Source organism: Betta splendens, chromosome 19 (assembly GCF_900634795.4).
Source record: "Betta splendens chromosome 19, fBetSpl5.4, whole genome shotgun sequence".
NCBI classification, from domain to species: domain Eukaryota; kingdom Metazoa; phylum Chordata; class Actinopteri; order Anabantiformes; family Osphronemidae; genus Betta; species Betta splendens.
The window spans coordinates 14,841,726-14,868,839 of record NC_040898.2 but is presented as its reverse complement, the minus strand read 5'-3'; the positions used below and the strand labels follow the sequence as shown (position 1 = coordinate 14,868,839).

The 27,114-nt window shown below is 50.3% G+C and overlaps 2 protein-coding genes across 4 annotated transcripts; both read right to left on the bottom strand.

The window, feature by feature from the left end:
• Positions 1 to 143: 143 nt before the first annotated feature.
• ttyh2 (tweety family member 2) lies at positions 144 to 24,398 on the bottom strand. Of its 3 annotated transcripts, XM_029134258.3 has the most exons (15): positions 23,929 to 24,398; positions 17,308 to 17,480; positions 13,099 to 13,210; positions 8,056 to 8,276; positions 7,271 to 7,366; positions 5,797 to 5,869; positions 4,860 to 4,929; positions 4,732 to 4,787; positions 2,786 to 2,878; positions 2,624 to 2,716; positions 2,395 to 2,537; positions 1,983 to 2,171; positions 1,835 to 1,913; positions 1,334 to 1,360; positions 144 to 902 (listed from the first exon to the last, which is right to left on the bottom strand). In XM_029134258.3, exons 1-15 carry the CDS (start codon positions 24,055 to 24,057, stop codon positions 822 to 824), a joined length of 1,635 nt encoding a protein of 544 aa, XP_028990091.1. In that variant the 5' UTR covers positions 24,058 to 24,398; the 3' UTR covers positions 144 to 821. The 3 variants fall into 3 exon arrangements, with proteins under 3 accessions (XP_028990091.1, XP_028990092.1, XP_055360525.1); XM_029134259.3 differs by lacking the exon at positions 1,334 to 1,360 and having other exon boundaries at positions 23,929 to 24,395; XM_055504550.1 differs by lacking the exon at positions 17,308 to 17,480 and having other exon boundaries at positions 23,929 to 24,392.
• Positions 24,399 to 24,747: 349 nt separating this feature from the next.
• rpl38 (ribosomal protein L38) lies at positions 24,748 to 26,788 on the bottom strand. The gene is made up of 5 exons (XM_029134340.3): positions 26,661 to 26,788; positions 26,450 to 26,467; positions 25,867 to 25,927; positions 25,468 to 25,590; positions 24,748 to 24,815 (listed from the first exon to the last, which is right to left on the bottom strand). The coding sequence occupies exons 2-5, from the start codon at positions 26,450 to 26,452 to the stop codon at positions 24,790 to 24,792; spliced, it is 213 nt and encodes a 70-aa protein (XP_028990173.1). The 5' UTR covers positions 26,453 to 26,467; positions 26,661 to 26,788; the 3' UTR covers positions 24,748 to 24,789.
• Between the last annotated feature and the right edge of the window lie 326 nt (positions 26,789 to 27,114).

Sequence of the window (27,114 nt, the reverse complement as noted above, 5' to 3'; positions counted from 1 at the left end):
CAGTTCATTAAAACACGTGCATATTCTAAACCCGGTATTGAAATAAAGTCTATTATGATGATTTAGAGACGAGAATTAAACAAATGCAGACAACTTTAGATGTTGTTCTAATCCTGTAATCTTTAACATGAAGACGCTTTGAGTTGTACTAAAAACAGGTTTATTTATTTATTTCTTTATCACAATGAGGTCACACACACAATTAAGCACCGCTCCCAGTACCTGTACAGTGTAACATGCTGAACAGAATATAACCAACAGCTGCAATAAGAATCTCTACAGAAAGAAATGTTAGTCGATACACGTCCAGTTTGAAGTAATTACCTGAATATCAGTCGTGGTTAGAGCAGAATGTTAACAGATGGACGACAAGTTAATGGCCTTTTAGAAAATACACAAAATAATCATCACAGACTAGAAAAACATATCAAAATGGCACAAAATCAAATCAGAGCCAGACAAACGTCTGTTATTGTCCAACTTATTTACAGAAGCCGTGTCTCAGGAGTCGTGAAGCTTCGCTGTGTGTGAGTGGATCAAACCTGCTGCTGGTGCTTCGCTCACAAAGCACCAGGAACAACACTGCAGGTCCAGTGTTGTTCCTCTGAGGGACCTGGGCTCAGACGCGTCAGAGCAACCCATCGTCCCCCACAGTAAAACACACTCGGAAGGAAAACAAAACGCTTCACGGAGTGAACGGACACAACAGATTAGGAGTCGACAGCAGGAGGCGCGTGGTTAATTATGTACGAGCATCACAGAACAGGACAACACGGAGCTGGAGCCGCCTCCTGCTCCACGGACGCCCGCCTCCGACTCCTCTACGCCTGGAAGTCGTTGCCAAAGTGCCTGCTGTGGTCCTCGGTCATGGACAGGTAGGTGGCCCTCATGCTGGGGGAGTACTGTGGAGCAGAGCAGAGTCAGTGAGGGGGCGGGGGGGACCCAGCGTCACTAGCAGCTAGAGGAGGGGGATCGGCTTAAAGGAACAATCCACTCAAACACCTCTGTTTAAAGACAGAATTACAGTATTTTCAAAATACTGTAAATATGGTTTGATGTCTGGAGCAGATGGATTCGTTACTGCTGCTGCAGCTCAGATAAAAACAGACATGTTCAGAGGAGTCTCCTTTAAGCCACATCTACACAGATCTAAGAACCCCTGCCCCGGCCCAGGCAGGACTACACTGAGCACGGGTCCACACGTCGCTCTGATCCTACAGGGTGTGACTACGCAGCCATGCCAACAGGAAAAACGCACACAAACCCAACAACAGGGCGAAGAAGGACAGAGGTGCAACAAAGCCCCGAGAGGTGAAGAGTTGAAAGCACTTACTCGGCTCCTATACTGCTGAGAGTATATCTCCACAAGTCGATTAAACAGAGAGGAAATACAGAAATGAAAGAAAGATAGAAGAAAGAAACACACAGGTGACAAACGAACAAACAAAAAATACACAAAAGAAGCCGTTAGCGGAAGACGACAGCTGCAGAGGTTAGACATTCATGTACATGCTTTTATTAACAAACACTTCTGATCGGCTGTAAAGACTGGTCTTTAGGAACGACACCTGCATTTCATCACACGAACTCCGGCTGCAACATCAAAATTTAATCTAGACCGTTTCTATTTTTAGGCGCCGCACATGACGGGAGGCGTGAGGCCCAGCAGGGGGCGAGTTTATGGGTGAGGACCTGAGAGGAGGGGTGAGTTCACATCGTGGTTAAATCTTAACAGCATTACTTCTCCTCCCATGCTTTGTGTCACAGTAAAGACACTAATGTAGAAACAGGAAGTGACATCACATCAGGACGTGGCCTCTGGGACCCAACGCACCGAAGGGGGCGGGGAACCTCGTCCTATCAGCGGCACGTTCTCGTAGCGCGGGTTCCCCCCGAACAGAGCCGTCTGGTTCCTGGGGAAGAAGGAGACAAGCGTTGAGACCGCGCGTCCACCGCGGGCGCCGCCCCCCCCCCCTCCTCACATGTACTCGTGGGACATGGGCGCGGTGGACACGGCCGGCGCCGGCGGGTGCAGGCTGCTCTGGCTGCCCATGCTGCTGCTGTAGCTGCAGAAGCTGTGCATGTTGGCGTGGCTGGGGTTCTGGGAGCCCGGCCTCCGGGCCCGCGGGTTGAACGGGTCCTCCTCGTCGATGTCGTCGTAGTCCCGCTCCCTGGGAGCAGAGGCGGCAGCTGCTTAGCTCAGTTCAAAGGTGCAAATATGTATAATTAATTGTCATAAGCGGAATGAGCCGTAATGTGTCTGCTGCATATTTCATTGGCTTACATGCAAATCCAGCGTATGGAGCCTTAAATAAATGATGCATGGTTGTAAAAATGACTGGGCTCGTCCTTTGCAGCGACCGCAGGAAACGAGGGCGCCGAGAACGAACTGACCTGCAGGCGATTTGTCTCCACGCGCGGGGAATCGCACACAGCATGACAGTGAAGGCACAGGCCGCCAGCACGGAGAAGAGGCAGAGGTAGAGCACGCCCTCCACGCCGTCGTAGCACACGCCCACCATGGCGTCCAGGTAGTCCTGCGTTAGAGCGGCCGTTAGCGCGGCCGTTAGCGCGGCCGTTAGCGCCCACCAGGACCCCCCCCCGACCCAGTGGAGCTACAGACCTTGTTGAGCCCCCTGCAGTCCAGCAGGGCGGTCAGCTGGTGCAGCCCGGCCTCGGAGGAGTTCAGCAGGCGCTGGATCCCCACCAGGTCTCCCTGTGGAGGACAGGACAACGGTCACCTCCCGCACAACGCGGAGGAGGAGCGGCGGGAGCAGGGAGCTACCTCAGCGGTCGGGAAGAGAGGCACGGCAAACTGGAGCAGACTCTGGATCTGGATCTGCATGGTGGTCAGGGACCTCTGGAAGATGGTCAGAGGCTGCACACAGGGAGGAGGAAGCACATGAGAGGAGTCCATGTTTCATCATGGATGGAGTCAGAACATCTGAAGCCTCCAACAGGTAAAATGTGTGACGCCAGCGTTTAACTTGTGCCCTGTAGTTTTAGATTCCCACCAGCAGGGGGCAAAAGAAGCCTCCACATGCAGACATTCAGATTCAGATCTGGAGCCTTTTTTAAACTCGTAATCACTTATGAGCATAAATGACTTAACACGTCTACATCTGAAACGATGTTTTCAGTCACACAATGAGAGAAGCCTGAAAGCTCTGCTCCGTGTTGGGCTGAAACAGGAGACGGCCAATTACCCCACCGTCCACAAATGTCCCAGCTTTGCTCTGATCTGGCTTTTTCTGCGGCTCTGCGTGACTGTCCGTGGTCGGAACACTCTGTGCTGATCCGCCTGGATGAGCTCGTTCTGAGCCACATCAAGTAGAAGTGGGACAAAGAGAGAGCGGACGACAATGAGGCCGAGCTCTGGGAGGAAGTGGAGCTGAAGCAGGAGTGGTGCCTGGAGTGGTTTGTGTGAACTTTACACCTGCTGAAGAAAAGACTGGCTGTGGAGCAGCAGGGCCTGGACAGATGTGCGCCCTCTGCTCCCGAACCACAAGCAGAACACCAGCGGAGCCCAGTCAGTCGCACAACTTCACACTGGGAGGATTTAACAGATTGCGTTGTTCAATCTGCAACTTTAGAGCCCGCTGAGCTCCAGCGGCACGTGTCTGTCTCGTTATAGAGACGATGTACGGAGAAATAAAGCACGGTGGGAGGTCGGACTGAGGATCAGAGGAGAGGATGGACGGAGAGAGAGAGAGGGAGAGAGAGAGAGAGGGAGAGAGAAGAGAGAGAGGGAGAGAGAGAGAGAGAGAGAGAGTCGAGAATCTATCGAGAGGCTCTGCGATAATAATATAAGATCGATTGTCTCCTAACTTAGAGCACTCAGATACTACTCTCGCTCTACCTCTCGTACCTCCTCTCTCTTCTCCTCCCTCTCTCTCTCTTCTCTCCTCTCTGTTCTCTCTCTCTCCCTCTCTTCCCTCTCTTTCTCACTCTCTCTCTCTCTGCTTCTCGTCTCTCTCTCCCTCTCTCCCTCTCTTCTCGCTCTCTCTCTTCTCTTTTTCTCTCTCCTCTCCCTTCTCTCCTCTCCCTCTCTTTCTCCTCACCTCTCTCCTCTCTCTCTCTCTCTTTCCTCTCCCCTCTTTATTTCTCTCTCTGGTGGTGTTCATCTCTCTCTCTCTCTCTCTCTCTTGCTCTCTCTCCCTTTCCCTTCTCTCTTCCTCTTTCTGCTCTCTCTCTCCTTTCTCTCGCTCTCTCTCTCTCCTCTCTCCTCCCGCTCTCTATACTCCTCCTTTCTCTCTCTCTACTCTCCCTCTCTCTGCTCTTCTCTCCTCTTCTCTCTCTCCCTCTCTTACTTTCTTCTTCGTAACTCTTCTCCTCTCTCTCTTCTCTCTCTAGGCTCTCATCTCTCTCATTCCTCTTCTCTCTCTCAATCTCTTCTCTCTTTCTCCCTCTGCTTTCTCTGCCTTATCCGTCTCGTAAATCGTTCAACTTTCTCTGCTCGTCCCGTCTTTCTCGAAGAGAGTTTGACGGTGATGAGGCTTAAAGAGCAGAGAAATTGACTCTCCATCAAAGCTTGAAGGATGTTTAGACATTTAGGTCCAAACTGTTCAGTTACTGGATATTTGGGTCAAATGTCGTCTTTCTATTCATGGTTCTAAATAAAGGCACAGCGCATGTTACAGGTTCAGTTTGATTGGAGGATTGAATGGATTAGTTTGGAGGTCAAAGGTTATGACTTGTGGCGCGTCAGGAACCATGTGACCCGGTTCTTACCTGCTGGAACGGGTTGGACAGGGTCTGGTTGCAGTACAGGTAGTAATGGAGGATATCTGGGGAAACAGAAGCTCAGCTGACGTTTCGCCACAGTTGGTCTCATGCGTTTCACTACACGAACGTCTTACCAGCACCGACGACGCCCTTCGTTTGGCTCATGAGGTACTTGTCTGGGGACACGCAGAAGTCGCTGGTCCCCTGAAACCAACAACACAAAGCAAAAAGAGTGGAAATATTTAGAGCCAATCATCATCCATCCGTGTCCAGGACCCTCATCACAGAAAGAAGAGACTAAAATAGAAAAACTGCTCCTTTAATCCGCTCTAACGAGTCTGGACAAACACTTTCCTCACTAACAGGAAACTAGAGCTCCTGTTTCTATTGAGCCCAATGCTGTGAATGTTAAAGTCTGAGCTCAGAACAAACATGCAGCGTGTAGCTGATCCTCCTCTGGGGGCTACGCTAATGAGCCACACACACACACACACACACACACACACACACACACACACACACACACACACACACACACACACACACACACACACACACGATGAAGATGAAGCAGCCGAGTCGCTTTGTTAGAAAGACGAAACGCTGAGGAGCTCCGGGATTTGGGATCAACTGAGCTCGAATTCCTGAAGGAAAAGCAGCAAATCTCAGAGAAAGCGAAGCCGCGTCCGCCTGCTTTAATTAAGACGACTGCGACTTCATTATGCAACTAATGCACTAACCTGCTGAGACTCACATTTCCGGCCATCAGACCATTAGATCAGATAGAGGCTGTCTTTACTGTGAGTCATAGCTCGGCTCGGACGACTGTGCTGACGGGGGCAGATTTGGGAATAAGCCTATTTTTAGATGTGTGATGCTTGATCAGCAGTGCAGGAGTCGACAGGTAGAGACGATGATGACGTGAGGCCGGGCAGAGACCAGGACTCGGGCCTTTTCAATATGTTGCTCTTTTGAAACGCTGTTCTCGCGGCCCTGAGCTCCTGCAGGAGCTGATCTGCCTTCGAGCAGTTTCCTGTTGCTGAAGACCCGTTGGCGGTGCCCTGAACTCACCACGGCTGCAGCCAGGCCGGCTCCCAGGGACGTCCAGCTCAGGATCAGCGTCATCACTCCAAACACCATCATCCTGCAGGGACAAACAGCAGGGGGTCAAAGGTCACCTCAGCCACAACCACTGAATCAGCGCAGATTAACGGCCGCGCTGCTCAGGATGCGTCTACGGTCTCACTGGCCTGGGATCAGCAGAACGGCTCAGGCGCTGTGTGTTTGTGTGGGCAGACTCTCCGCCTGATGACCTCACAGCGTCAGCGCTGACGTCGCTGGGCTCTGTTTTCATACACTGACTGCGAGCGCTGCTGCTCCCAGAGACGCTGCACGTGTGCACTCTCCTCAGAGTGGACGACGCTCAGGGGACCGGGTCGCGTCACTGCGGATTGAATCAGCGTAGATGGCAACGCGCCGCCGATGCTAATTAGCCGTCACGACGATCACGTCTCTCAGATTCATGCTTCGGTCTCGTGATCATCGTTAGCGAGTGACTCAGAAAACAGCTCATTAAATCGTGTGAATGTTTTGTGAGAAACTGCGACTTTGAGGTGCAGAGTCTGAACCAGACGAGCCCGTGGTCTGGGCCCGGACTCAGGAAGCTGGAGCTGGGAACGCAGCCCTTTCCTCCTGCACCTCATTATCTTAGCTCTGATTATTCTGCCTCCTTTTCTCGGCGCAGACGACGGACGCAGGTTTTACATGGCGACATTTCACGGTTCGGTCGACGCTGTTACTCTGTGATGTCACGTCGCTTCTGCACTCGTCTGTGCATAAAGAAACAGTGAAACTCTGCAGGGAAACAGCGAAATGAGCAGTGATCTCCACGTCTCTCACATGTGGGTGTATCTGTGTCGACTACAAGCACAGAGCGCGTCGGTCGCCCCGCAGCGAATCTGCCTCCAACGCTTCCAGTCTGCTGGAAGAGAGCGTCTCCTGGGAGGCAGAGACTCACAGGGTGAGGGGGGGGGGTCGTGGTTAATGGGGCAGCTCCAGTGCAGCTCACACCCTCAACTGACTGATGGAGAGAGACGAGCGGCGCGCGGCTGCGTCAACGGAGGCCGGGCTGAAACCAAACTGGATCTACGGCACCGCAGCACCAGAGACCCGACGCTTTGTGACTCGGGTTCTGACGAGCTCCAGGACGGTGCCGCTGAACGTCACGTGGCTTCGCTCCCGGTTCACGTTGTAGAGACGAGCAGCACAAGTTCTGGTGCCGGAGATGCTTGAAGGCAAACGTGACCCAGATCTCAGCCTCATGCATCATCACTCACAGTTCTCCTCCGCATCTACAGTGAACCGGTGTCGAGCACAGATTTAATTTATGAAGCGATTTAATTCGTTTTCACCTGAACTTGAGAGTCAGAACGCACCAACGTTGATCTTTACTTTGTGAGGTGTTTGTTTTATTTAATTTGCCGTTACTCCCACTTGGCTCTGGGCTAATCTGCCGTCCCAGCCTCCTCTCTGTGGCTGTACTCACGTGGTGAGCAGCCAGCGCGACTGCTTGGCCAGGCCCAGGCAGGCCAGCAGGCAGATGATCAGGTCCAGGATGAGCAGCAGCAGGTAGATGAGCCACCTGCAGGGACCAGCGTGCAACAGGTCAAGTTACTGCAAAATTAAACAAACAGTGTGTGACTGCGGCGCTCTGAGGGAGCGCGGCCGCTTCTCTGCTCCTAAGGGGCCACGGCAGTGGCCGGACTGGACCCACGGAGCCCACAGCCCTGCGTTGGGCTGAGGAGCGTGGGCCGATCAGATCCCAGTCTTCATCTGTGGGCTCCTTCTGGCGCTTCCTTTCCTGCCTCATCTTCCCTTGTCTCCTCCATCACGCTGCAGCATCCTTCATCTGCTTCATCTTCCTCCCTGTCTCTCTTTCACCCCCCGTCCCTCCCTCCCTCACCGCCTCCTTTCATCCTCCCCTCCAGTGGATGCAGCACTGGTCTGTGTTATCTTAATCCAATTAGAGCAGAGAGCGGCACAGAGACACGTGGGGGGTCACAAACAACAGAGGCGAAAAGCTGGAAAGAGACGACCTCCCAGCTTCTCAGGCAGCTCTGCACCAGAGTCAGGCTGAGGATGGAAAATCCACCTGTCTGCTGGAGCTCTGAAGGTGCCTCTAGTCAAAAGGGGCCGACGCTGCGTTGGAGGAGAGGATCAAAGGGAGGTTTACTGCTGTGCTCCATTAAACATGCTGACTCACAGACAGACCAACTCCTGCACACACACACAAACCCTGGATCCTCTGCTTCAGCAACGCACGCGGCTCACCTGTAGTACTCCACTGTGGCCGTGCGGTCGGCGATGGAGGCCAGGCTGACGTCGGCGCCGGCCCAGTCCGGCAGGCCCAGCAGCTGCTTGATCACGTTGTCGGCCATCTGCTGCATGAACTGCAGCGTCTGCACGTAGTCGCCGCGCGTGGCGAAGATCTCGTCCAGCCGGGCCAGGTGCTGGTGCAGGCCCGTCTTCATGCCGCCCATGGTGCCGGACACCTGAGGAGAGACGCTCGCTCGCTCATTCACGGCTCAGTGTAAATAACGGTTCGTGGCGTGAACGCCGTTTACGCTGCAGCATCTGTTTCAGACTCAGCTCAGTTTCTGCCTGAGAAAGTTTCCCAGGAAAGTGGACAAAGGTGAGATTAGCCTAAAAATAGGACCGGGGGGTGGTGCCAGTCAGCAGCAGGGCAGGCGGAGCTGGAGCTGGAAGAGTGGGTGGCGATGAAGAGGTCCGATGAAAGTAAACAGCTCAGCCTGGAACACGGCCAGAACTCCAGAGTCCAGAGGCGAAGCAGAGGCTCCGCTGCTGTGGAGTTTGTATTTCAGCCGTTTCCTGACTGATGCTTCACTAATGAGCTGTTTAGAGTCACACTGCTGATCCAGTCCTTAGGAGACGCTTAATCCTCCAAAGCAAACCTGTATTTACTATTGTGATTGTGACGGGCTTGACCCACATTGTGCTGTAGGTGTGGAGGGAGCTTCTCCGCGGGTTCAGCCCGTTTCCTCGCGTTCACGCAGGGCTTTGCTTGAACAGAGAAGCTGTTTTTGGGGAAATGAGGAGTTGATGGAGCAATAAAGCACCAATAAATGCTCTGGGCTCTGGCCGCTTTGCATTCAGGCAGCTCATATTGTTGCTGTGTGTGTTTGGGAGGTGTGTTTGGTTTGTGTCCAACGTGCAACCCACACAAGAAGAAGAGCAAAACACACGAAGGTGTCCGCTTGTTACCAATCCCTCATTTTTACCATATCGCCAATATCTGAGCAAAACGTTCCCCAAATGCTCAAGCAGAAGGATGTCCATGAAGACATGAGGTCAAATGAGGTCAAATTAAAGGTTTGTTTAGTAGCTTTACTCATGCTATCGATCCGTTCTCTCTGGCGCCCCCTGTGGCCACGTTGCTAAACTTTCAGATTCTCTTTGCCGTTGCTACTGTAATTTTTGAACAAACAAAATTTCATGCCACAACCATTTGACGTGTTATAATTAGACACAGTGTTTTATTTTGAAACGCACCCACTGACCCGAGCCCGTGACTGTCTGTGGTTTCTTATCTACATCATCAAATCACAGATGAGAAACGAAGGCGTGCATCTGGGTCCCGCCTCACTGCATGGAGTCTTATCTCAAACGCTTGGGGAGACGGTTAATCCAGCTAATCTCTGCTTCGCCTCAGTCTAATCCTCACTGTGTAAGTGATCAGCACCGATCAAGTGGATACGATTCCCGGACCCGGCCTTCTGGGCCTCTATCTGATTCTGATGTTTCAAATCACAGATGAGCATTTTCTGCCTCGCGTCTTAAAGATAAACTGCAGAGGAGCTTTCATTCATTTCTAAACCCTGAAGGGAAACAACAACAAAACAACAAGAAGCCCTGATAAATAACAGAAGTGGGAAAAGCAGAAGAGGCCGTGGGCTGAAGGAAGAAGTTAAACAATGCAGATCAGTGGGAATAACTGTGTAAATCTGTAGGGGTGGCTGCTTCACTGGCTCCATTTCCTTCTATTTATGAATTTATTTTTAGTATCAAAGAGGTAGAAGTCAATGTATTGATACTAATATACTGTGTCTGACAGTTTGTTTGTATGAGAGTTCAAGTCACTGGATCAAGACTGGAAACAGAGTCCTCTCATCCTGACGACTTCATGAAACAGAGAAACGCTGTAAAAGTGCGTCTTTGAGATGAAATAACATGTTTCCTACAAAAGATTAATTGTGAATCTCACTTTAAAGAACTTGAACATGTGGGTTCACTTCTTGCATTTCATGTTCTTTGAATCACCTCAGCTCTCATGCCATGAGTCGCCTGCTGTACATCCACTGTCGAGGTGAATCAGCACTCGAGACCTTTCTATGCTATGACTCGCTGCCTCTGTTGATACTGGGGAGATCTGACTCAATTAAACCTGAATGCGTCAGTGAGAGCATAAAATGAAACCTGCATCTGAAGTGTTTGGTGGCTCAGCAGGACAGAATTTAGAATTATGTTCTCTTCCTCTTCTTCTCTCACATACTTGACCAGCACAGACCTCGAGCGACGCTGACCTTCAGAGGAACCTACGGGTTTGTTGATGAATCCCTGAGCTGAGACCTCACACAGACAGATGAGCGAAATGAAGGAGGAGCGGTGAAAGCGTGCTGAAAGCAGTTCAACTCTAGAGCTGGAGAGTTGGCATCTTGTTTTTTTTCGTGGCTTATTTGCTCACAGCCATGAAGCCTTTCCATCCTCCAGATGTGCAGATGTCCTGAGGCCGTGCATGTTCTGTCCCCTTAAGCCCAAGACAGTCACATACTGTTACTTGAACTAAACCCCCAGTTTCAAAGAACTGTTTTGTTTTATTTAAAAGAAGCTCGTCAGGAGAATAATGTGGAAGTATGTATGGGCTGACGGCCAAGACGTTTGAGCTGTGGCCAAATGCTGAGCGACTGATCCACACAGAAGCCACTAACAACCAGAGCTTCTCACCAGTTATTATTAATGCCCCTAAATGCTTCTAATGTCACATCGCTCCCATGACATCCAGCAACCGAGCGCTTACTTCTGTTTTACACCACGTAATGGAGTGATGCACATCTGTCAGCATTAAGGTTTCTTGCGTTCTTCTGAGTGTGTGAATGTTCATGTTCATACGCGCATCATGGGCACATATTCCAGACCGTAACTAATAAAGCTCTTAATACGAGCTGGGAAAAAGCCCCACAATAATAAGTCTAACTTCCGTCCTTTCCTCTTCAACACGCTAAATCTTTAGAAGCTAATTCTCCAGGGGCCGCGCTAAAAGGCATTTGAGTGGGCCAAAGAGCAGCCAGGCCGTCATTGTCCAGGATTTCAATGAAGATTTCAATTGCGACTCTGCCAATCAGACGGCCGAGCACGGCTCCTTGTTCTTCCCCGTCAAAAGGCTTTGTCTCCAGAGCGCATGGTTGATTAGGTGGGGGGAGACTGAGTGTTTGGCACACTGGGCCCTTTGTCCTGCTCCACAAGTGGAGTCCTTAGCAGTCTATAGCTGTGAGCTGCGAACTCACACACGACCCGTCCGAGCCGACTCGAACATGTCGGATCCAAAAATAAAGACGACCATGTGCAACCACTTGTTTCAGCGACTTTACAAACCGACGATTTTACACAGAAACAGGAACAGATGTGATCCTCCTGCCGTCGTTTCATTTCATACTGTTCACTTTATTACTCTAACCCTCCCGTTCATGGTGGAGCTTCCATTGTTTCCTTCAGATGCACTAGAGAGTTTAAATCCAGTCTAATGTGTTTAAACTGGCTGTACAGTTGATCCAGCGGGTATCGAATGCAGCATAAGAACTATTCCCACCTGACTCTCAGTTCATCTTCCATCTCACTACTTATGGAGCATTAACCAAATCCAGACAGCTGGATTAGACTAATCTGGGATCTCCATCACCATCAGTGCAAAGCGCTGAAGTGAGTGTGCTTCGGCCTCTGTGGCCTCTTGGCCAAGTGTGCAGTTCACATTCACCACATTTATCTCCATTCTCACAAATGGAGACCTAATCCCAGCCCCCAGCATCTCTGCTTGCATCACTGCTGCTCAGAAAATACGAAATAACGACCAGAACATTCTTCAAGTTTTAAATACAAGTCTCAGCCAATTTAAATGTCTCAAATTAGGTCTGACATTATTCTAAGTCTGAGCTGAGCCTGAACATGTTCTAATCCTTACATCTCATCCTGAGTGGACGGTGCTGTGGATAGAAACGCTGAAGTTTAAGGTCATCTCTGAGGAAAGCATGATTTACAAAGCAGGACTTTATAATTGTGACCTTTCAGACTTTTGTTCATAATAGGTTGTGTATTGTGTGAATTCTGTAGAGGTGAAAGAGGGGGTGCCTAAAAACCCAGATAAGGAATAAAAGCTTAAAATCAAAGCACAGGGACTGAAGGTAAAGGTTGACCGGGTTCTGAGGTCACACAGCTGCATGTTGGTTTTTATGTCAGGCTTGTAAGCGCTTGACAGCTCTTGCAGCCTGTTTGCTTGTTAGCTGGTTAGCCACTTAGCAGGTTAGCTGGTTTAGCCTAGCTGGTGCTGGTTCCAATTCTGGTTCACTCCATTGTGCTGAGCTTGTGTTGGCTTGTGTTGAGCGTTTGTGTGGGTGCTAGTGAAGAGGGGAGTCGTTTTCTGGAGAACTCTGGGCCCAGCACAGCGGGACCCCCCGCTGAGCGGGCAGCGACCCTGCACCGTACGGGCTACTGGTTAGTGGGTCAGGGGTGCTGGTGGGATCCTGAGTCTGGATACTGATTAATTACTAGTCTCACGCCACAAAAGCCCTGAAGCAATCTACACAAATATCAAGTCAATCCATTCAGCTTTTAAAATGTCAACTCATTTCTTTATTCTTGTGAGTTGAACTTTAGACTGGAAGGAGAAATGGCTTGTCATTTGCAGAAGATGTGAAGCAGTGAGCGACTTGTGGCCGTCTCCCTCAAGTTTCTAAGGTGGGAAGTGAGGCTGGTAAAAATAGCCCGGCGGTGCACGCGGAGCTAAAGTGAGGCCGGCTCCTCGTTTGTGCCGAGGCCACAGCAGCTGGGAGAATGGAGGGAAGTGATTGTGTGGAGAGACTAGTCATTTTGTGTGTAGCGGTAAAAAGCCGTAAAGGGGAATGAAAGGAGTCAAAGACTAAGCGGAGTCCTCTGGGTCTGTATGTGAATGCAGCATTTCTGCCCGGATGCGCTTCTCATCTGAATGATGTCACTCAACACAAGAACACAAGGACTGTGAAGTGCAGCATGTGGGTGTTTAGAGACGTGGTCCACGTGAGGCTAAGTGAGTTGACTTGCACTCACCAGGCTGTCCACACCGCCCAGCGTGTGATTGGCGTTGTAGAGTGAGTAGGACAACTGGTACACGCCGTCATTGGTCTCGCTGTTGCCATAGAAACCCACACCCACTGCGATGCTGCAAAGAGAGGAGCCACAGAGGGACAGGTAAGCCTTTGATGCGCCAGGAACAATACCCCACTTGACTTGTAAATGCTGGCGGTCAGCTTCAGCCTCGGTGGAAGTGCTGCTCAATTCATAATTTAATACATCTTGTCCAGAAAATGATTATTTTGTGTTTCCGGGGCTAAACGTATATGACAGGATGCCAGATGAATGTACTAAATGCAGGAAACAGCACTTTTCTCACTCCTAATGAATATTTTATGCCTCTTTAACATAAAGCTGTATCATCGCTTTTTCCATCAGTGATGACTTTTAGGGATAAAGACACAACTCCTGGAAAGAGACGTACGTGTTTCCTCTGCTGAAGCGTGACTGGCGCTTGTGCTCCGTAATGGATTCACGTGTTTAAGTGTACTGTTGATAGACAGTTGTCACGTGTGCTAATCTCACGGGACCGTCCATCACTGCAGCTTGAACGAATAGCGTATCCATAGAGTTGAGCTGCAGACGCCGTGTTCAGTTCTGTAAACAGCGCTGCTTGAACCACACATTATACAACACAGGGGTTTGGGGATGCGTGAGCGTGATTTGAAACCACTTTGCATATTCAGCCATCCAAGCATTTCATTTGTTCAGCTGAGCTTCAGCACAAACAAAATCCCCTCCAACAGAGACATGCAGCCTTAAGTCGAGTCTGTCTGGGCTTCAGCGCGTCGCTGTGTGGACGTAAGATGAGCTTTGACAGAAGCGTCACAGTCACAGTGTGGAGTCGGGTAACGTCTCGTAGCCTGTGGTGCCTCAGAGACCAGCCAGGCAGGGCTCACTGTGACAACTATCCGTACTCGCTGCCTGTCTCTCATGTCGTGGCCTGACGGGTCATAGAGCCGTCACTCATCGCGCCGTTTGGGCTTTTATTCTGCACCAGAACCTGCAGCACAGGAACCCCCGCGGAGATAAAGCACCGCCGTCTCCCTGCGGCGTGGCTCCAGATGAAGGACGGGGGAGGTCAGGTCAGAACCAAAGGGAAGCTGCAGCAGCCACAGCCCTGTTCTCAACCCCGTGGCTCCTCCTCACCCCGCTCTGATTGTCTGTATAAGCACTGAGCGGAAGCAGAGACTCCACCTGTGGTCACAGCGCTTCCTGCAACGTTCACCTGGAGCCGCCGACGTCTGGCAGAGTGAGGGGTCGATGCTGAGGGGAAGTGTTTTCCCTGATTAGTCTGAGGAGAGTCTCATTACCGTCGCCCTGCAGGTGAACCTCGCATCTGGCAGCTTTTCACATGACTCACAGGGAGAGACGCAAATAGAGGCGAATTAAAGAGAGGAACACAACCGTCCGTCTGGAGAGAGACAGGAAGTGACAGATGCGACGCGAGCGCGCGTTTGGCTGAATGTAGAAAAAGGCAGCGTTCAGGAACGATGTGACTCAGTAAAAAGAAGCAGACGAAGGAACAAGACAATCGCTGACAATGACGGCGCGTCGTCTTTCATCTGTTCAGAAGCAGCTAAATGCATCACGTCACAGTAACTGGGGCAAACACGCACATTCTTTGGGACAAAAATTTAATTAGTGAGAAGAAACTTGTGTGAAACCTTCCCCTCTCCTTTCTCTCCCCTTCGTTTCCTACATTCCTCCCTTCAGTGCTGCTCCTTGAAACGTCTACAGCCTAATTCAAAGGGAAAGAGTATCTTAGGTCTGAGCCGCGGAGCTCTGAGCAGGAATCCACGCTGTCATGTTAATAAATGGAAGAAGTGCAGAGCCTGAAGGAGTGAAGCCGAGAGCAGAGCCAGAACCTGGGCTGCCGAGGCCCGACTCCTGCGTGTTGGACCAAAGCTTCGCTAAAAGTCCACTAATCTGTGGTTTGGTGGTTTCTGCAGTGATGGAGGCCTTGTTAACCTGACGCGACTGACACGCACTGATACAAACACAGAGCGAAACCTCAGGTGCAGCAAATACGAACCATAAACTGCAGGTTGCTAAACATAGACGACCCCGGAAAAGGTGAGCGAGCCGCGGCTCCATTTTAACGCCGATGTGGTCAAAGACGCGTGTCCTCCTGCAGCGGCAGCTCGGCTTCCGCTCCACGTCCTGCTTTCTGAGCAGCAACACTTAAAAAGGAAATAAATATCACGAGCGTCGCTGAATGAGGTGATTGTGTTGCAGCTATTAGCGCTGGTGTAATTCACCTCGTGTCTCGCAGTGTGTTTCCAGCCTGGTGTTTGAGTGGGAGCTCAAACTGCTCCTGTGGGATGAAGCTGGCATTTCAAATTAAAACGGAATCAGTGCGGGTTTTAAGCAGCTGCGGTTTCTCAGAAGGTTTCAGCCTGAGAAAAACCAGACGCATTGATCGATTCTGTTACTGAACATTTAGTTAGAGCTCAGTTAGACTGTGGTTCGGTACATGATGGCTGATTACAGCAGCTAAATGTGGTTTCAGTTTGTATTACGGATGATGAACGTTATCAGCTATCAGTAGCTCGTGAAGCAGATGTCGTGGACACCAGCGCTGACGTCCGTTCATTAACGTGGACATCACAGCGTATGGGCTCAAACATAATAGGAACGAGGAAACGGCATCAGGACTGAGGCAGATTATAATAAAGCCACTTCCTCCGTCTTCGACCCTCTGAGCAGTCACGTCCAGGTCTCGGTCCGTTTAGGCTGATAATCAAAGCTGGCGAATCGGATATAGGGAGGAATTCCCACAGTTTCCTTCCAGCTCATTTGTCTCAGGGCATTAAGTCAGACCACGTAAGCGCGTCAGATCCAGTCCAGAACTAAACGGGTCAATCTGATGCGATCACATCTGAGCGCGATTAGGTCCAGAATTCATGACGCACACGTCGCCTCTTTACAGACCTGGAGGTGTTTGTCTCTGTGGGAGGTCGGACGCTGCCTGTGGTTTAATGTGGTCTGATCGGACACACAGCAGGTCGATGGTTAATGTCAATGGATCGATCCCTGGAGCGTCAAACCTTCTGCCAAGGGAAAAAGTCACTGCTGAATCTCCACCAACGCCAATTACCTCCGTCCTCTTCCAGTTTGTTCTTCTCATTTCTTTGCGCCATGAATCTTTAATAGCTGCCGCTTTTAAGTCACTTTACATTTTAAGGAACTGCACATGAATAATGAAAGGCAGCGTAATGAAGACCGGTTGTCTTGCTGGGAACAGGAGCCATTTGCCGCCGCGGACAGAAAGAAAGCCCTGAATGAATGAATGTCTGAGCGCCGCGCTGTGATTAGTGCAGGATGCATTTATAGGAGGAAACCTGCTGGAGTCAGTGAAACATGAACCGCGCGGATCCTCTCTGGAGAAAGCGCTTGGTGATGATGCTGTGGGTTTAATCTAATACCGCTGGCTGAACATGACTGTCACATGACTGAGAACGCTGGTCTGGGGTCAGGCTCTGTCTCAGCCGCTGTCCTAACAGGCCGCGTGAGGTGATTTAAGTGCCCGTCGCTTTGTACGCGGGGACGTTTGATGCTGATATCATTCATCTCCATCGCATCCCAACATTAAGTTGCTTCACATTAGCAGCGTTGCCATCTCCTCATAGACGTGATGAGATGCAGCAGCTCCTTCAGATATCATGTAGACAATTTGAACGCTTTCACCGCGTCCGCAGACGCTGGGCATTCGTCTGCAGACGACAGGACCCAACAGCTCCACCATCGCTGGCTGATGGGAGTAATGAAACGTGCCGTTCTCCTCGCCGGTCACCTGTGACCTGCTTTCCATTACTGCATCAGCCATGCAGCATGTAAACAGGCTGTATAAATAGGCTGCGCTTGATAAGGTTTACGGCGTGGAAGGAAAACATGACATCAGGGGAAACCTTATTTACACGGGTTTTAAAGGCTCCAGTCTGAATAATTCTCACAGTAGTTTGCTCATTTTACTATATTTATGTTTTTTCTATTTAATGCGCAGAAGCTGTGAGCTAATGAGCCAATCCTTTGTCTGCGGCCTCATTCTATGTGATACAGCAGCTCTGTGGGTTCTACAGCGTGGACGGGTCCCAGTGAGGTCAGCGTGACTGACTCCACACAGCCGGCGTCAGCAGCCTGAAGGTGCGTTCACTGTCATCAGCTGCTAGCGGCCTCTCTCACCACGTGATGAGGCCGGCGGCCACCGCCGACCAGGTGACGCAGCAGGAGCCGGGCTTCTTGCTCTCCTCCTCCTCGTCCTTGTGGCAGCAGCACAGGCAGCTCAGGTAGACGGCCAGGCACAGCAGGTTGAGGCCGAGGCCGGCGGCCGCCACGCAGCCCAGGAAGATCAGGGACTGAGGGAGAGAGGGAAGAGGAGATGTGTCTGTGAACAGCCTCGACACGGTGTCGCCTCAGTAAGATGCTGCAGGACTCACACCCTGAACCCGCGCAGTCGTAGACGGGTTTGACCTTTATCTGACTCGGCCTCCATCAGCCTGAACGGCGCTGGCTTTAACCCAGTTGTGTATATTCTATTAGGTTCTGAGTGTGTCTGTGTCAGAACTCAACCGTTCTGCTTTGAAGGACACTATTGGTTAAAGGCTACTGTGAGGACACAGCGCGAAGCTCTGGAGCGTGAATCACATTTTCTTCTCTCCAGAAGGATTGTGGTAATAAAGGCTAATAAATGTGTCTGCACCTGCCCAGAAACGAGGCCAGCTGCCTCCATCGGAGCCCGTGATTCTGCCTGGCACCTCCTCGTGCGCCTCCTCTCCTTTAGCCCCGTCCCACCTTCTGCCAGAGACGAGCGCTGAGACCAAAATAGCAGCAAGGCCCAACAGCTCGATGAATTCTGCATCCACCCTGAGCAGATGGATTTATTCAGGCTCGGCCCTCCGAACCCCCCACCCCGTCCCCCCGCGCTTCCTTTTTACTTCCCTTGAAATCTTGTTGGTGCTGAGCCATCTGTTCTCATGCTGCGATTTAACGCGTCCCACAAGTCAAGTAGTGGGATTAAAACCCATAAATGGAAGAATCTCTAGGATTACGGCTGTAAAGAGCTATAGCTCACGCTGAGGAATCCTCACCAGCTGTTTACAGATGTTGACACCTTCCGGTGGCTTCACTGACTGGAGCATAATGACCTGCAGTGTTTCTTCTTCTGGCTCGTTTGTCCTCATCCATTTCACGACTACATGCCTTCCATTTACAAAGCCACACATCAGCAGCGAAGGCTGGGCCAACCGGAGCCTGACCCCAGGAGTCATTAACCTCTAAACCTCCTCATATTCTCCTGAGCGCCATTAAAATAGGTGTGGAAACGGCCGATGGGCCGCTAAAAGTGCTGATGTGAAGGACGGGGGTTTAAAGAGCGATAAAGCGGGTGTAATGAGATGGAGACGTGGGGGTGCAGGTGGAGAATAGGGAGGATTTGGGGGGGGGCAGATTCAAGAAGGAGGCCAGACCCCCGCTGAGCCCAAGCGCCGGGCCACCCAGCCTCCGCCGTCGTCATGACAACGGGCAGGTTAGTGCCCCGGCGACGTGGAGGGAGGACGAGTGAAAGGCTTTTTGAGTTAATCTGCATGTGACAGCGGTGCCTGAATGCGGGGCCTCTGTCTTGTGACTCCTCTGCAGAGGACGGAGGCAGCGTGGCTGCAGGCGGAGCGAGTCCTGGGACCCAACGCTCATTTGGGCGTCGGAACCTGTAAAAGATGCATGGAGCTTTACAAGTGTGCACTTCCCTGCAGGAACCTGCGTTCAGAGCGGCCGTGACCACAACAACACTCTCCACTTCCAGTCTTTCGCTGCTCTTTATTCTCAGCAGTGTAAAAATAATGGCTTCTGAATTATGTAGCATCCATTTTGTGGGAGGACCGACGCACACACCACAACCTCATCTCCGGAAGCTTCACTTCCAAGCTCCAACCTTCCATTAAGTTTAAAAACACCATTTATCTTTCACCGACCGCCATGTACACACTTCATTGTCTGCTAAAACCAGACTGGCAGCTCCGACCTCTTAACTACTGCCTAAATTAGGTCTGAGTAGTTTCCTATAAAGCAAACTCCACGTGTTAACGCCGCTCTGCTTCCTCACTCGCTGCACCGTCTTCTGTTCTGTTTCTATTGTCTCCGTGCTGGAGAGGAGGGGGTGGGGGTGAGGCTGGAGGAAGATGGAGCCGGGTGGAAAGGCAGTGCCCACGATCTCTGCGGTGCAAAGGGAGACAAAGGAGTGGTGACAGAATGATGGAGTAAAGGTTTTTAGGGCGGTGGAGGCCGGTGCACGTGGCTCCTTCCTCACATATGGCTCAAACCCACTCATAGCTCACTGCACGGCCCACTTTCCTATTGTAAGTGACTTTGCCCCGAGGCCGGAGTGTTGCATAACGCTGAGATTTAGCCGTAATAGAGACAAACCTCTAGTCTGGATGACACAGGATGTACCTCAGTGTTCGTCACAAACCACAAACGTCTGTGCAGGCTTTGAAGAGAGCTGGATGAGCCCTTCAAATAGCAGGGAGGATGTGGAGTAAACAGCTCCAGTGCAGTAAAAGGCTGCACTCACTCTCAGCCGCGCGTCTGTAGGACAAAGGAGGAGTATAATGAGGCGGTAACGACCCCGAGGGCACTCATTTCCACCCCCACGTCCCATCAGACGCGTGATGAAAGCCAGAGGGAGGAACCAGATGGGACAGTGAGGGGCCTCCTTTAAATATAATGAACCCCGACGCGATAACCAGCCACAACAGAACTGGGTCCTTAGCGTTGGACAATATGAAAAAGCAGCAGGAGATAAAGTCTAAATGCACTCGAAAAGGCAAAAATCAATACGGAGGAGGACGTTTGCAGGCGAGAGGCGCTTTAATGCAGGAAGGGAAGTGGGAGGTGAAAGGCTATATTTATAGTTTCACAGTCTCACAGCTGATTTTCCTCTCATGACCTCCGAACTCTGTGTGTTTATTGAAGATGAATTCATGGTGTAGAAAGAGGAGGCAGGAAGCTCCTACTGCTCCATCAGCTGCAGAGCGTGTCCTCAGCCGCGGCGCTGGGTTCCACGGGTTCAGGCTGGTGCTAAAAGCTGCAGCCGCAGGAAGCGAGCGGCGCCTGCCTCGCGGCGGCGGCGGCGGCGACCGGCTGCGTGTAGGTGGAGGTCCTCACAGCAGGAGGTCCTCACAGCAGGAGGTCCTCACAGCAGGAGGTCCTCACAGCAGGAGGTCCTCACAGCAGGAGGTCCTCGCAGCGAATGCCCGGCGGCCTTTAGTCGGATTGTGCTGTAATTGTCTCCTGTTTGTCCTAAAGGTTAAAGCAGCTGCTGAAGCAGCTGTAAAGTGCGAGCAGAGCAGCAAGTGCTCCGTGCGGCTGCCGTAGCGAAGCCCCGGGGGTCCCGTGTTCAGCTGGGCTGCAGAGTGATCCATGGGAGGTGGAGGAGAGGAGGAAGAATGGCTGGGTAGCGTCTCCTCCTCTCCCTCAGGCCGTCAGGTGAAACCCAACCCCACAGCTCGGGTGAGGAGGCCTGTTGGTTCTGCAGCCGTGGGTCTGTGCCTCCGCTCTGACCCGCTAAGGTTGGTTCTGCTGCTGTGGTTCCGTGCCTCCGCTCTGACCCGCTAAGGTTGGTTCTGCGGCGCCGAGGGCACCGTGAACAACGAGCAGCCCTCCAGCGCTGGACGGACGGACGGACGGCTCATTACAGCATCCAGCAGGTCAGGCGGTGCTGATCACCGGCTCCCAGTGCTGCACAGACAGATGGGGGTTAACGGCCTCCTGGAGGGGAGGGTTCTGTGAACGTGTGCGCAGCAGCAACACGGAACCGCATGAATCATGTGTTTACACAGTTCTCACAGCAGGACAATCACGGCCGTCGGCGCTGCGATCGATGGTCTCAAAGAGGAGGCGATGAGAGCTGGTGAACGTCCAATGCAATCAGCGCCGCTGTGATGCTGCAGCCATAATGGATTTTTAGTGGCTGCCATGAATAATTCTCCATCGTCGATCTCACCAACACAAGTTAACACAGAGGCCGCATTAACAACCCAGAGGCCGGAAACAGATTCACCAGCAAACTGGACAAATTTATTTCAATCAACGCTGGAGACTGTAAAACAAGAAAATGAGAGCTGCACTTTATAAAGCAGAGAGCATCAATTATGTTTCTGTACAGTGGGAAAACACACGTTTGATCCTCATGACTTCACTAATTCTGTCAAACACGAGTCTCTGTATGAAGATGAAGTGTGTTGACTCTGTGCTTGTTTATTTATCCAGTGTCCTCAGACAGACGCCTTCAACAGGAACCTGTGTGTGTGTGTGTGTGTGTGTGTGTGTTTGTGCGTGTGTGTGTTTGTATGTGTGTTTGTGCGTGTGTGTGTGTTTGTGTGTGTGTGTGTATATGTGAGTATGTGTGTATGTGTGCATGTGTGTGTGTGTATGTGTGTGTGTGTGTATATGTGTGCATGTGTGTGTGTGTGTATGTGTGTTTGTGTGTATATGTGTGTGTGTGTGTGTGTGTGTGTGTGTGTGTGTGTGTGTGTATGTGTGTGTGTGTGTGTGTGTGTGTGTGTGTTTGTGTGTGTGTGTATATGTGAGTATGTGTGTATGTGTGCATGTGTGCATGTGTGTGTGTGTGTATGTGTGTGTGTGTGTATATGTGTGTGTGTGTGTGTGTGTGTGTGTGTGTGTATATGTGTGTATGTGTGTGTGTATGTGTGTGTGTGTGTATGTGTCCATGTGTGTGTGTGTGTATGTGTGTTTGTGTGTATATGTGTGTGTGTGTGTGTGTTTATATGTGAGTATGTGTGTATGTGTGCATGTGTGCATGTTTATGTGTGCGTTGTTGTTCTGTATTACTGTTGCTTGTGCGCTGGACGTGAAAAGCATTGTGGGTAAACCTGTTTGAGTCTCTGCAGGAAATGAGCAGGGAAGTCAGATGGACGAGGACCTGCTGACCCACACATGGTATCTGCTGACACACACCCACATATTGGCCAAAGCAGGCGCCCGCCCTGTGCTTGCATTGGTTACTACAAGGCCTCATCAACGTGTGCTGAATAACTATCTGTCCTGCTCATCGGTCTGAGTTATGCGGCTGTAGGATGAAGACGGCTCCTAAGCGTCCCATTAGGGTCAGCTGACTTCTCATGTCCCGTCTGACAACAGCGGCGTTGAGGCCGGGCCAACACATCCAGCAGACAAAGCACAGTGAAGGATCACGACCTCGTGCATTCCATCACATCTCATGGCGCCCGGCCAACTGCATGCCCACGCTGCAGCCAGCGGATCAGCGCCTCTGACCGAGCGGCGCCGCTCCACTGCACATCCTGCGCTGCTGGATCAGGGCCTTTCCCAGCAAACTGTCACCAGAGCTCCCAGTTCAGGGGGCGCTCATCAGATTTGACGTGACAGCCCATGAAGTCTGCACATGTAATGGCCCAAATTCACCACGGGCAGAGGGAGCGCCGCTCCATTCCCACATCCTGGAGCCGTGCGTCCCATCAATGAGCCGTTATCACAGAGAGCATGCGAAATGGGAGTCAGGGCGAAAGCCGGTTTGTTCTGGAAGGCCCGGTTTTGCTTTGAGCGTCCTGTGACGGACGTTCTTGCCCCGACACTGATCCTCTGCCTGTAACAACGGCCTGTAAACATTGATCTGAGGTCGTGCTTCAGGCTGCAGGTCTGTGAGCATTGGACCAGTTCAGCACCGGCTCTCCTCCTGTGAAGCCAGGCTGTTGTGATGGATTCAGTTGGATCCCACACCTGGATCTCTCCTGCCGGTCCAGATGTGCTGGCTGCCCGGTCCACAGGCTCTAATGTCTGGACACTGAACTGCTTCCCACTTTACCCCGGATCATTTTACAGCAGCTTTTTCTTTGCGTGATAGCTTAAATCTGCTTTATTAAATAGCTCAGTGACTGTGTTCATGGACGGCAACGTCCCCACAATTTAATCATTAAAAATTTGAAAGAATGTGGAGACTGGACTCTTTTTTATTGTTAGGTTGAGGTTTTTCCTTATTCATCCAAAATTCTTTTTCAGTCTGAGGAGCCCCACATTCTGTTTATTTCATCTCATTAGTGGACAGTGTCCCCTCCTTAATTAATAATTAACTAAGTAATTATTGGACTCAATTACCAGGATCCCAGGAATGAAACAAATGAGTAGTAACGATGCTTTGTGAGTGCAGAAAAAGGATCTGCTGTTCAGTATATCAGCCTAATAGGTGGCGATGCGTTAGTGTTGCGTTCACTGCCTGCGGGCGAAGAGCTCTTTTGTTTCCTAGCAGCATCATTAGGCTAAATTGAAACGAACGTATTGTTCTGTGAGTAACGGGAGCATCTCCTTGTTGACTCCCATGAGTGAGACACATCCATTCACCCCGTGTGCTTCCAGATCCGATCTGTGTCGTTAGAAACAACTTATTTGTGTCTCCTATAATAAATGAGTGGATGCGCACGTCGTGTCTCAGATGGAGAGTACGCGCTGTTAAACAGGCTTCAAGAGCAAATTAATTTACACAGTTTGTCACAGACAGAAGCACCAACAACCGACGTGTGGCCGTTCATTGCTCATAGCTGTGGCGGCTTCACGGCACTGGAGAACACTCATCACTTTACATTACTGACTCCAAAAGTGACCTGAAAGCAACATACAACAATAGAAACGTGCTACAGCTGATGTGAGTGACAGCAGGTCAGGAATTATAAAGCATGACGTGATTTCATATTCTATTTGTTCTCCTTCAGGCGACACCGTGTCCCATTTGTGGAGCGGACGCGCGTAACGACCCGCGTCCCATCTTCGTACACTGACCTGCTGGTAGTTCTCCTCCGAAGGCTGGAAGCTGTGGTCAATGGGCTCAAACCTCAGGTTGATGTGAGGGAAATTGTGAAGCCAGTAAGTCCACCAGGGCGCAACGTAATCCACCCGAGCCGAAGACATCCCTGCCCCGAGAAAAGTTCCTACAGGAGCCCGTCTCCGCAGCAGCGGCAGTCCAGCCTCATCCCAAACAAAGGCGCCGACAGAAGCGTGCTCCGTGACGGAAACGCTCTCAGCCGCGCGTCAAGCAAAGCGACCATTAAACCCCGCAGACGAGAACGTGGCCGAAGAGTCGAGTCCGACGGCGGGTGCCCCTGAAAGCAGCCGTCACACTGCGCCCATGTGTCCCCTGCGTGCGGACCCACAGCTCCAGTCCGACCGACAGCTGCGCCGGGCGCACGCAGCAGCCCGCGGGGACGCGCGCCGCTAGGGGGTACTCCAGAGACGCGGGAGCGCGCCTCCCAGATAACGTTTATCATGTCGGACTAACGGTAGATTAGTTTAATACACAACGAGTCTAGATTCATCCTGCTAATTTTTTCATCTTTGTGTTTGTGCTTTGAATCGATTCAAATACTGCGCTGCCACCTGGTGGACAACGGAGAGTGTTACAACCATCAGGTGCGTAAAGGAAAACAAACCTGCCTGTAGTTCAGACACTGGTTGAATTTTACTAACTTTAGTCCATGGAAACTGTCCCAGTTTCCACAGCTGCAGATTCAGTTTTACTTGCATTACACATTTCTGCATTTTCTAAACTGTAAAACATTTTACAGCTGTCATCTTTCACAAGACAAAAAAAACAGACATAACTGGATTTTAAATATTTATTGTATACAGCTCTGAACATCAGATTCACTTCAGCTCCTTCACAGCCAGACCTGTGGAGAGAGGAGAAAACCATTAGATGTCCAACATGGACAAACAGTGCGGCTTCCTGACCCCTTAAACTGGTGTTGTTTGCGTAGTGTTCTTTGTGTTGCTCCTGAGTTCTGGTGCAGCTCTTTCGCCCGCAGACAATCGGTTTTCTAGACTATAAACTTTCTTTGTAGTGATTTTTGCAATTCTGTTTGAAGTGGCACAGTCATTTTCCACCGGGACTTATCCCCGGCGGAGCTCTAGCTAAATCTAAACGCAGCTGAGAATGGGCTGTAAACAGTTTATGAATTCTGACTTCCCTGCTCTGCAAGTACAATCGTAAGGCTCAATAAACATGCTGAATTCATTCCCTGCTTCATAACACATCAGCAATGTCTCCTATGTTAATGGTTGGCTTATTTTGTTAGAGTAAACTGCTTCCATCTATGGCGCATTACTACAATCAGAGCTGTCCTCTGCAGTCAATGCACGCATCGTGTCCCTGCAGCGCTTGTGGCAAACGTAGTAAAACAAAACAGTGCTCCTTATGTGCTCGTTTTAAATCTTCATATGTTACTATTTAATTGAAACCATGAAAAAAAGACTGGCACAGAAAACCTTAACACCAGCTTTTTGGCGTTTTGAGCACAGAGAAAAGCACTTGCTGATGCTGACCTGGTGGCAGGGACTGTTTGAGCTTCTCAGCCTTCTCCATGTCTGTGATGACCAGGGTGTACAGGAACCTGCTGCAGCGCACCTTGAACTTAACATTGTCCTTGTTCTTCTTGATCTTTACAGCTGTGGGGAGGAGACACATGTTTTAACACAAGTCTCCACAGATACGGAGCTTTTTAAAGACACAAAAGTTGACATTTCTAAAGATGCCACAATAGATTTGTTGACTCAGTTCAAATGTATTAAGTAACTCTCCACTTGTAATGAATGAACCACACAATATAATTCCCCCTATAATTAAGCTGAGTTGGGGCCTGTGCGGCTTTTGCTTTGGCATCAGTCATAACATGCCACTCATGTCCTAATACACACATTTACACACAGGCAGGTTTAACTTACACTTGGCATCCTTCCTCCTTGCCGTCAGCAGGAAATCCTTGATTTCTTCTATTTTGCGAGGCTGCAAACAAACAAACCCAAGAGAAAGTGATTTTTCAGAGCATCATTGCAGGTGACGACACATTGACATCAGGCCATGAATTGATGTCAATGGACCGGTGGAACCAAAGTTTCTGTGATAAAACCCGAAACCCGGCACTTGGTCCATCATTATTCTTGCAAGAGTGTGAATACATCACGGGCACATGAGCCTGAGATGCTTGGACTACTTGCTAACGACAGATGCTAACGTTAGTTAGCTAAATGTGACGCATTATCTCTAAATGTCACAGAATATTCAAATTTAAAGCAAGCTCAAACTGAAGTAGCTTTAAAACGTTAGTAGCTTGATAACTGATATCTGACTTCGCGCAAACTGCTACTGGGCCTGTTAGCAGACAATGCTAATGCTACACATTAGCCTGTGTGCACGCAGATTATTTTATCTACAACACAACAATGCGCAATATACCACATGTGCACAACACATTACACCAAAGTCCATTTAGACCCTATTCCTGTTCACTAGAAGAGGAAATCTTACCATGTTGCCGTGTGAGCGCTGAGGAAAAGCAGAGAAAGATGGGGTTAGTTCATCCGCAGTAACACCAACAAGAAACGACCGGGCACACAAATTATTACTTCGTCGTATAGCTATTGTTGAAAACAAGAATACGTTAATAAGACCCGAGACGTAAACTTAACAATTATAGACGATGGATGTTGATTTTGTACTACAGAAATGTGAAACTCACTTAATCTCCGTACGAAGATGGACGCAAAAGGGCGGAACTTCCGGTCAAATGTTTTTTATACGTCACTACGGCAAGAACACAGGACCAACAAGCTCGAAAAGCGATTCACACGTTTTTCGTTGTGTGGCAACTGTCTTTACATATTATTTTCAATACTTTTACATAGTACTCCGCTCGAAATATTAGTTAATCATAAAAACGTCGAACATGTTTATATCTTCTGTTACTTTTCTAAAGTAATAATATGTTACAATTAAAGACATATGTAATGTAATGTAAATGAAATAAAGCTTATCTATTTATACATTTCATGATCAGTATATTGTAAATTAACATCCATCCATCCATTTTCCAAGCCACTTATTCCCTAATGCGGCGTCACGGGGGTGCTGGAGTCTAACCCAGCTGGCTATGGGCGAGAGGCAGGGTACACCCTGGATGGGTTAGAGACACA

What these genes read in the sequence shown, in the direction of transcription:
- rpl38 (XM_029134340.3), bottom strand. An exon ending in AAGGAGGAAGGATGCCAAGT is followed by an intron (nt 25,591 to 25,866) that starts GTAAGTTAAACC and finishes TCCTCCCCACAG; the next exon opens with CTGTAAAGATCAAGAAGAAC. An exon ending in CAAACAGTCCCTGCCACCAG is followed by an intron (nt 24,816 to 25,467) that starts GTCAGCATCAGC and finishes CTCTCTCCACAG; the next exon opens with GTCTGGCTGTGAAGGAGCTG.
- ttyh2 (XM_029134258.3), bottom strand. Translation starts at nt 24,057, where the DNA reads ATGTCTTCGGCTCGGGTGGATTACGTTGCGCCCTGGTGGACTTACTGG. An exon ending in GCCACAGTGGAGTACTACAG is followed by an intron (nt 7,367 to 8,055) that starts GTGAGCCGCGTG and finishes TGGTCCCTGCAG; the next exon opens with GTGGCTCATCTACCTGCTGC. An exon ending in CCGGCCTGGCTGCAGCCGTG is followed by an intron (nt 4,930 to 5,796) that starts GTGAGTTCAGGG and finishes TGTTGGTTTCAG; the next exon opens with GGGACCAGCGACTTCTGCGT.